Genomic DNA, 10,000 nt, shown 5'->3' on the forward strand with positions numbered 1-10,000 from the left:
CTGAGCTTCATGTTTAACGTAGAAAAACTCCGAGAACAAGAAAAACGAGTGTCTATGAGGAATTACACCGTTACAAATATAGAACAGTGTTAGCACTGTCAGAGCAGCCATAGCATTTCAACACTGCTACTTTGACTTCTGTCGTGTTTGTGTTTCACAGTAAATCAGTCGTTCGTGTTGCTACAATGTTTGTGTGAGCAGAAACACAGCGTAGAGCGATGTTAGCCCGAGATACATTTGTGTTTCCGACTTCTCTGGAACTGGAACGTGATGAACTCGGAAGGCGTCATCACTCCCAGTTTCGTAGCTATAGCCGTCGCCTTTCTTAGCCCCCTGCAGTTACACGTGTTAACTACTAGATGGCGCCCTACATTGTTTTCAAAGTTGAAAATAGTGTGTTTATATAAAAGCAGAATTCAACGTTTATTATTTATTAGGGTTCGAGCAACAAGGTTGCAAGAACCCTATTGAAACTGGAAGGATTATTATTATTATTATTATTATTATTATTATTATTCCCCCAAATGAATCGCATTTTTGAGGCCTTTCCCATACCCCAGAACTCACAGATTTTTGTGACCGCATCAATCCTGGTGTAAATTTACGTCTGAAAAAGGTTCGGGGAATGTGCGTTAAAAATTTAATGTGGGAGGGGCCAATAAGTGCGGCGCCACCTGTCCAAATTCACCATGACCAACACAATTATCGCACATTCACGAAATTCGGTAAACATGTTTTTATACTTTGATTCTTTTCTCCAAATCAGGTCTTGTTTGTAAAACTGTGACAAATGTTAGTTAATGACGACACCCCCAATAAACTACAGATATGAATGCATTGATAGTAATTTAGTGGTTGATTAATTAAAGAACGTTTAAAATTTGTGATAAAAGCCTGATTCAGTTCTGCTGTTTCTCATGAATTTGTACAAATATTACGAAATACAAGTATTTTTGATGAAAGCGATGTTTAGTAAGAAAGAAGAAGAGTTAATAATCATTGTTATAAAGGTGTGAAGCTGGAGTCGCGGCACAAACAGGAGTCCAGATGTTTCTAGATGATGACGATGATGTTGAAACGTCTGTCAGTAAACGGTATCTTCTGTTTGTCTTTGTGTGACACAACTCTGTGATGTGTGTGTGTGTGTGTGTGTGTGTGTGTGTGTGTGTGTGTGCGCTCACACTCACAGGAACTGTGCTGTGTGTGAGGTCATGACTGAGGAATGTTTTAGTAAAGAAACAGAGAAGACGGAGAGGAAAGATCTGGCATCCGAACATCATCAACACGCCAAGCTAACGTGATTCACTGATCGCTGTTGTTTCTGTCCCGACGCTGTGAGCGCCCCCTGCTGCTGAGAACCGGCCTGAGAAAATGGAGGCTTGTTCTCAGAGTACGTTCACGTCTTTATCTCAGTGTTAAACTGAAGTTTGTAAAGCACTCACGCTCCCACACCAAAGTCCACAGAGAAAATGAGTGATTTTCAGGAGTTGTTGATCCAAAGTGATCACACGAGGCAGCAGAGGACCAGCAGCTAAAAGCACTGATTTTCTCTCTGGACTTTGGTGTGGGAGAGTGAGTGCTTTACAAACTTCAGTTTAACACTGAGATAAAGACGTGAACGTGTTCTGACGATGGATAAAGCTGCTGAAGAAATAGAAATAGCTGCTGAGGGTTCATATTTATTGTGATTTATTGAATTCAGTTCAGGACGCATGTGTAAACTGTCACAGTGCCGTTGTCTCCACAGATCTGAGGATGTGGACGTTGATGGCGGGCGTCTGTCTGTGCCACTGTGTGTGGGGACAACTGTTTGAGACCAAGCTGAAAGGAGCGCCGCGCTTGATCTGCAGCGTCCCCGGGTCGCCGGGTCTGCCCGGTAAACTCGGTCCCAGCGGACCCCCGGGAGCGGATGGGAATGTGGGTATCCCGGGAAGAGATGGCAGAGATGGCAGGAAGGGTGAAAAGGGAGAGAAGGGAGACACAGGTATAATATATAAAAAAAACCTGAACAGATTCAGCATCAGGTTATTTGTACCCAGCAATAAATCACTCAGATAAATCACATTTCAGATCACTGATTAAATCAGTGTTGGTGTTGGTTTCACCCAGTTTCCTTCCCTCTGGCTTCATCATACATCATATTTTATACACTCATCATTTTAGAGCTCAGTAGCTGATGTCACACAACTAAGGTAATGCCCTCTGGCAGGAGGATAGAGGAGATGAAACGTGAAACTCACAGCGAGGAGAAGAAGGAGCGATGATTTAGTAGTTAGCGTTTGGTAAATCATGGACTCAGACCAGATTTACCAAGATCTAGTCTGCATAGTGGGCCACATGCTCGGTGGTTAGCGGTTAGAACATGCAGATTTGGGTATTAGGTGAAATATAAAAATAAAAACCTTACATACATTTTGTGTAAATATCACATGTATGCTGCAATATTTAAGCAAATTCTAGAAGTCGCTGTGTTAGAGTGAATATTTGTTTCCACCATCAACCAGAGTGTTGCACTTTATTTTTATCAGATATAAAACATGGAAAATAAGAAGAAGAACAATCTTGTCCTTGCACAGGGTTTAGAGGTTTTTTATTTTGGTGTTTTTTTGGGGGATGAAGACATTTCTTAAACTCTTTGACAACAGGAAGAGACAAAGATCTATGAGGGAAAGTTGTATTTCCAAAAGCTCCATAATTACAGAGCATCCAAGTATAATAAAGTGGTTTTGTTGAATGAGTTCCATTATATGGGTTCCTTTAAAAGCCTCTGGATAAGTTGACGTTTCATTGCAAAGATATTTGTGTCTCCATCATCCATCAGTAAAAAAGCAGCACTGATACCATCTCTGCAGTCTGATCTGAGATAAATCTGTCAGCGATAAATCAATAAAAGTCACACCTGCCTTTCATTTTACACACACACACACACACACCTTTTATTTTCCACTGTGTGTGGAAACAGGAATTCAGACACCCACCCACACACACCCACACATACACACATGCCTTCACCTGAACATGACAGCACACATTCAGCAGCAGCGTTCACTGCAGGATGTTTACTGCAGGCCGCTGTGCTCTAAAAAACTCTAAACATGGAAATATTTTATTTTTAGACCAGTGCAGCACAGGAACTCTTCAAACTGAGATTAAATTAAATCAGTTGTCATGTTTACTACTTTTGCAGATGATACACTTTTATTTTGAAGGAAGGAAGTGATCATAGAGACGCTGAGAACTTGATTGAACATGAATAAGTGTCTTGATCATAGTCAGAAATTTATGAAATTGTGAAAGGGATATTCCAGGTTTTCCAGGTGCTGTGAGCGCCCCCTAATGCTGAGAACCAGCCTGAGATGTAAACAGGCTCACAGTAAAAACAATGAAAAACACTTTTTTGCCACTTCCCATTGAAGTTTGTGTCACTTTGTAAAGCACTCACTCTCCCACACCAAAGTCCAGAGAGAAAACCAGTGATTTTAACGTGTGTTCTTCAGATACTGCAGACTTTGGCTGACATAGATTTTATGAGGAACAAACAGGACAGTGTTGTGCTTCTGTGTGAATGTGTCTGACAGACTCTGCTGTCTTTCTTCAGGGGTGAAGGGCAGAGTCGGCCCCACAGGAAAGATCGGAGAGCGAGGCGACCGCGGGCCCGCCGGGAAACGAGGCCCCACAGGAGAGGACGGAGACATGGGCCCTCCCGGTCCTTTGGGGCATGAAGGACAGAAAGGGAACAAGGGTCAGCGAGGCCCACGTGGCAGTGGGGGAGTGTGCAGATGTGGCAGCCTTCTGCCCAAATCCGCCTTCTCTGTGGGAATCACCAGCAGCTACCCGGCAGAAAACACCCCCATCAGGTTCAACAAGGTCCTCTTTGACGACGGTGGACACTACAACCCACAGACGGGCAAGTTTATCTGCGCGTACCCGGGTGTTTACTACTTCTCATATGACATTACACTGGCCAACAAACACCTGGCAATCGCTCTGGTGCAGAACGGCCAGTATCGCGTCAAAACCTTCGACGGCAACACGGGAAATCACGACGTGGCGTCAGGCTCCACGGTGATGTACCTGAACCCAGAAGACGAGGTGTGGCTGGAGATCTTCTACAGCGACCAGAACGGTTTATTTGCCGACCCCGGCTGGGCCGACAGCTTGTTCTCCGGCTTCCTCCTCTACGCTGACACCAACTACTTTGACATACTGGCCGAGGATTATGTGTAGAACCAGGAACTGCTTCTTTTATTGTTGGTCCCAGACCCTTATCAGACAAATCACTTTTAACTGCTGATTGTTACTACACTTCAGCCACATCCCATTTATGTTTTTAAAATCTGAAAACAACATATTTAAATGGAGATGTGGGGGATAAAACAACCTGAACTATTCCTTTAAACAATCATACTTGAGTTTGGTTTGGATGGTTTTGTTTTAGTAGTTTTGTTTTTGTTGTTTTTCACAACACAACAACACAACAATACTAAAACCTGTGACACAAAGATAAACGTAGATGTATTTGGTGAAACCTCAAATGTTTGTAATGTGTTAATGAAGCTTGAAGTTGTGTGTGTGTGTGTGTGTGTGTGTGATTTTTGGTATATTTTTAAAAGATTGGAGACAAAATGTTTATTCAAAGTTTAATCGCAGATGTTGCCACCTAAAAAAAAAGGTCACATGGTTGGAGCGCCTTTAGCTGTGATTACTCACTCATTCACTGTGACATTGTTTCCATAAGCTACTGCAATGTCACAAGATTTATTTCCGTCCAGTGTTGCATTGATTTTTCACCAAGATCTTGTATTGATGATGGGAGAGTGGGGCCACTGAGCAAAGCCTTCTCCAGCACATCCCAAAGATTCTCAATAGGGTTAAGGTCTGGACTCTGTGGTGAAAATGATGTCTCATGCTCCCTGAACCACTTTCACAATTTGAGCCTGATGAATCCTGGCATTGTCATCTTGGAATATGCCCATGTCATCAGGGAAGAAAAAAATGCATTGATGGAATAATCTGGTCATTCATTATATTCAGGTAGTCAGCTGACCTCATTCTAAGGGCACATGATGTTGCTGAACCTAGACCTGACCAACTGCAGCAACCCCTTACCTATTTGCTTAGTTAAATCCATGTGGCCAGGCAGTGTATTTTTTACTGAAAATTCTACTTTTTTGTGTCCAAATTGTCCTCTCAATAAAGTTTAAACAATGTCCCGCCTCCTCTGCTTCAGATTGGTTCAGGGTTTGACATGCAGACTGGTGATTGGATACAAATACGGAGGTAAATCATGATAAGCCAATCAGAGGCAGGGGAAGGCGGGTCTTCTTTGTCGTTTATTGAGAGCGGGTTCATGTTTGGTTGATTTCACGCGGGTTCGGTTGAGACGTAGTTTATCTCTCGTTACTAAGCAGCGGCGGCGACGCTGAGAGACTGTCCCGCTAATGTGGATAAAAGTCGATCAAAGTCAGGATTTTCCAAACTCCAGGCGTCACAGCGACCACCAGCGTCACACTGGCGTCGGCAAGGTACATGTCCCCGCCCATGTTCCCCTCATTAAACGACTCGAAAGTGGCTTAAAAAAACAAATAAATCACCGCTTTATACGCTAAGCTAATGCTAGCTCAGCTTCAACACAACCACGTCTTGTGTTTCAGCGGCGTTCGAGAGAAACTGCGGCAGAAAAGACGCGCTTTACAAGAGACACTGGCAAAGAGCAAAGACGAGGACGACGAGCAGGTGACGTTTACGACTGTTAACGTGAATAAATGATGTTACAAGTGTCAAGTTAGCCGTCAAGTCTCTACATGAGACACACACATACACATACACATGAAGCTGCTAACGCTTTTAGCTCCTGTCATTATACTCGATAGGCTCTGGTTACGTCGACCAAATCGAGTGAAGAGAAACGACGAACCGCGATTAAGGAGGTCGGTGTGTGTTTGGTGCTGTAGTTTGTAGGTTGCAGCCCCCCCTCTACTGTGTGTGTGTGTGTGTGTGGGGCTGGCTGGCTGCACCCCCCCCTAACCACACAGCTTTGAAGACTAATCACTAAACCTTGAATCTCAGTCAAGTCCCCAGTGTTTAAATGAAGCCTTTAAAAAGAGTCAAAGTCAAGTCTGAGTAACTAAAATAAGAGTTTCACTCTAATCACGGAAAAAGAGTCAGAGTAAAGTTGGAGTCTCTATAAAAGTGATAGTTAAGTCCCCAATGCTTAAGACGAAGTCTCTAAAAAGAGTCAAGAGTTGAGTCTTTAGAGTCAAAGTCAGAGTCTTTAGAGTCAGTCTGAGTAAGTTAAGTCTTGACTTCACAGTTGTCAAGTTTGAATCAATCAAAAAGAGTCAGAGTTGAGTCTGAGTCTCTAAAAAGAGTGCCCAGTGTTAGAGATGGAGTTGAGTCTTGACTCCTCAGTGGTCACGTATGTGTCATCAAAAAGAGTCAGAGTCAACTCTTCAGATTTAAGTTTGAGTATTTTATTAGTATTATATTAAAAGAGTCACCAGTGTTGTTGGAGTCAAAGTCGCTAAGAGAGTCTTGATTCATCAGTGGTCGAGTTCAAGTAACTCTTAAAGAGTCAGAGTCTAAACCACTAAAGATTCAGAGTCTAATCCACTAAAGAGTAAGAGTCTAATCTACTAAAGAGTCAGCGTCTAAACCACTAAAGATTCAGAGTCTAAACCACTAAAGAGTCAGAGTCTAAACCACTAAAGAGTCAGAGTCTAAATCACTAAAGAGTAAGAGTCTAATCCACTAAAGAGTCAGAGTCAAGTCTAATCCACTAAAGAGTCAGAGTCGAGTCTAATCCACTAAAGAATCAGAGTCTAATCCACTAAACAGTCAGAGTCTAAACCGCTAAACAGTCAGAGTCTAAACCGCTAAACAGTCAGAGTCTAAACCGCTAAACAGTCAGAGTCTAATCCACTTAAGAGTCAGAGTCTAATCCACTAAAGAGTCAGAGTCTACTCCACTAATGAGTCAGATTTCTGCAAAAATTTCATTATGTCCTCATAATGACAATAAAAACTTCTTGATTCTCTTGATTAAAGATTCAGAGTCTAATCCACTAAAGAGTCAGAGTCGAGTCTAAACCACTAAACAGTCAGAGTCTAATCCACTAAAGAGTCAGAGTCTAATCCACCAAAGAGTCAGAGTCGAGTCTAATCCACTAAAGAGTCAGAGTCTAATCCACTAAAGAGTCAGAGTCGAGTCTAAACCACTAAAGATTCAGAGTCTAATCCACTAAAGAGTCAGAGTCTAATCCACTAAAGAGTCAGAGTCTAATCCACCAAAGAGTCAGAGTCGAGTCTAATCCACTAAAGAGTCAGAGTCTAATCCACTAAAGAGTCAGAGTCGAGTCTAAACCACTAAAGATTCAGAGTCTAATCCACTAAAGAGTCAGAGTCTAAACCGCTAAACAGTCAGAGTCTAAACCGCTAAACAGTCAGAGTCTAATCCATTTAAGAGTCAGAGTCTAATCCACTAAAGAGTCAGAGTCTACTCCACTAATGAGTCAGATTTCTGCAAAAATGTCATTATGTCCTCATAATGACAATAAAAACTTCTTGATTCTCTTGATTTAAGATTCAGAGTCTAATCCACTAAATAGTCAGAGTCTAATCCACTAAACAGTCAGAGTCTAAACCGCTAAACAGTCAGAGTCTAATCCACTTAAGAGTCAGAGTCTAATCCACTAAAGAGTCAGAGTCTACTCCACTAATGAGTCAGATTTCTGCAAAAATTTCATTATGTCCTCATAATGACAATAAAAACTTCTTGATTCTCTTGATTAAAGATTCAGAGTCTAATCCACTAAAGAGTCAGAGTCGAGTCTAATCCACTAAAGAGTCAGAGTCGAGTCTAAACCACTAAAGAGTCAGAGTCTAATCCACTAAACAGTCAGAGTCTAATCCACTAAAGAGTCAGAGTCTAATCCACCAAAGAGTCAGAGTCGAGTCTAATCCACTAAAGAGTCAGAGTCTAATCCACTAAAGAGTCAGAGTCGAGTCTAAACCACTAAAGATTCAGAGTCTAATCCACTAAAGAGTCAGAGTCTAATCCACTAAACAGTCAGAGTCTAAACCGCTAAACAGTCAGAGTCTAAACCGCTAAACAGTCAGAGTCTAATCCACTTACGAGTCAGAGTCTAATCCACTAAAGAGTCAGAGTCTACTCCACTAATGAGTCAGATTTCTGCAAAAATGGCATTATGTCCTCATAATGACAATAAAAACTTCTTGATTCCCTTGATTTAAGATTCAGAGTCTAATCCACTAAATAGTCTAATCCCCTAAAGGGTCAGAGTCTAATCCACTAATGAGTCAGATTTCTGCAAAAATTTCATTATGTCCTCATAATGACAATAAAAACTTCTTGATTCTCTTGATTAAAGAATCAGAGTCTAATCCACTAAAGAGTCAGAGTCGAGTCTAATCCACTAAAGAATCAGAGTCTAATCCACTAAAGAGTCAGAGTCTAATCCACTAAACAGTCAGAGTCTAATCCACTAAAGAGTCAGAGTCTAAACCACTAAAGAGTCAGAGTCGAGTCTAATCCACTAAAGAATCAGAGTCTAATCCTCTAAAGAGTCAGAGTCTAATCCACTAAACAGTCAGAGTCTAATCCACTAAAGAGTCAGAGTCTAAACCACTAAAGAGTCAGAGTCTAATCCATTTAAGAGTCAGAGTCTAATCCCCTAAAGAGTCAGAGTCTACTCCACTAATGAGTCAGATTTCTGCAAAACGGTCATTATGTCCTCATAATGACAATAAAAACTTCTTGATTCTCTTGATTTAAGATTCAGAGTCTAATCCCCTAAAGAGTCAGAGTCTAATCCACTAATGAGTCAGATTTCTGCAAAAATTTCATTATGTCCACAATAAAAACTTCTTGATTCTCTTGATTAAAGATTCAGAGTCTAATCCACTAAAGAGTCAGAGTCTAAACCGCTAAAGAGGCAGACTCTAATCCACTAAAGAGGCAGACTCTAATCCACTAAAGAGTCAGACTCTAATCCACTAGAGTCAGAGTCTAATCCACTAAAGAGTCTGAGTCGAGTCTAAACCGCTAAAGAGTCAGACTCTAATCCACTAAAGAGTCAGACTCTAATCCACTAAAGAGTCAGAGTCTAATCCACTAAAGAGTCTGAGTCGAGTCTAAACCGCTAAAGAGTCAGACTCTAATCCACTAAAGAGTCAGAGTCTAATCCACTAAAGAGTCTGAGTCTAATCCACTAAAGAGTCTGATTCGAGTCTAAACCACTAAAGAGTCAGAGTCTAATCCACTAAAGAGTCAGAGTCTAATCCACTAAAGAGTTAGAGTCTAGACAAGCCCTGACAATCAGGACTGGGTTCTGACTCGGGTCTGAGTCGTGGACTGGAGCTGACAAACAACTCTCTCAGCTTGCGTGTGCTAATTAGCAGTAGATGTTGTTTGAGTTGTTGCTGTTTGTCACAGTTTTCATGTGCTAAAGCAGGAGGATGAAGATCCAGGAGAGACACTGAAACGAAGAATCCAGGCTCAGAGAGAGAAGAGGAAGATAAGGGTATTTGTTTCTGTTTGTCATTATGGCATCATCTGAAACCTTCCATCACCTCTAATCCCTGCTCTGTTTCTTGGGGATTATCAGCTGCTTGAGCGGTCTTCAGTCCAGGAGTCTCAGGATGATGTGGAGGAGATTTCCACCAGACAGCTCCACAGTGACGCTGAGGAGCGATCAGCTGTGAGGGGATCGTCTGAGTGCAGATCAGCTGACAGCAGATCAGCTGAGAAGGGATCATCTGAGTGCAGATCAGCTGACAGCAGATCAGCTGAGAAGGGATCGTCTGAGAAGGGATCAGCTGACAGCAGATCAGCTGTGAAGGGATCGTCTGAGAAGGGATCAGCTGACAGCAGATCAGCTCACAGCAGATCAGCTGAGAAGGGATCGACTGAGAGGGGATCGTCTGAGAGCAGATCAGCTGAGAAGGGATCGTCTGAAAGCAGATCAGCTGAGAGGGGATCG

At 42.1% G+C, this 10,000-nt stretch overlaps 2 protein-coding genes across 3 annotated transcripts in view; both read left to right on the plus strand.

The window, feature by feature from the left end:
* Positions 1-5,130, plus strand: part of LOC131465178 (complement C1q tumor necrosis factor-related protein 7) — a 6,600-nt gene extending 1,470 nt beyond the window's left edge. Inside the window, exons 2-4 of one of the 2 annotated variants that reach the window (XM_058637570.1) lie at positions 1,190-1,390; positions 1,748-1,984; positions 3,599-5,130. In XM_058637570.1, the coding sequence (XP_058493553.1) occupies positions 1,372-1,390; positions 1,748-1,984; positions 3,599-4,227 (885 nt within the window). In that variant the 5' untranslated portion in view covers positions 1,190-1,371 and the 3' untranslated portion in view covers positions 4,228-5,130. The remainder of the gene's footprint in view (positions 1-1,189; positions 1,391-1,747; positions 1,985-3,598) is intronic. The other variant, XM_058637571.1, reaches the window with a different exon arrangement.
* A 77-nt stretch (positions 5,131-5,207) lies between these two features.
* Positions 5,208-10,000, plus strand: part of cc2d2a (coiled-coil and C2 domain containing 2A) — a 20,204-nt gene continuing 15,411 nt past the window's right edge. The window contains exons 1-6 of the mRNA XM_058638627.1: positions 5,208-5,234; positions 5,455-5,525; positions 5,655-5,736; positions 5,874-5,930; positions 9,470-9,541; positions 9,626-10,000. The exon at positions 9,626-10,000 is cut by the window's right edge and continues 55 nt beyond it. Coding sequence (XP_058494610.1) covers positions 5,208-5,234; positions 5,455-5,525; positions 5,655-5,736; positions 5,874-5,930; positions 9,470-9,541; positions 9,626-10,000 — 684 coding nt within the window. The remainder of the gene's footprint in view (positions 5,235-5,454; positions 5,526-5,654; positions 5,737-5,873; positions 5,931-9,469; positions 9,542-9,625) is intronic.

Source organism: Solea solea, chromosome 9 (assembly GCF_958295425.1).
Source record: "Solea solea chromosome 9, fSolSol10.1, whole genome shotgun sequence".
NCBI lineage: Eukaryota > Metazoa > Chordata > Actinopteri > Pleuronectiformes > Soleidae > Solea > Solea solea.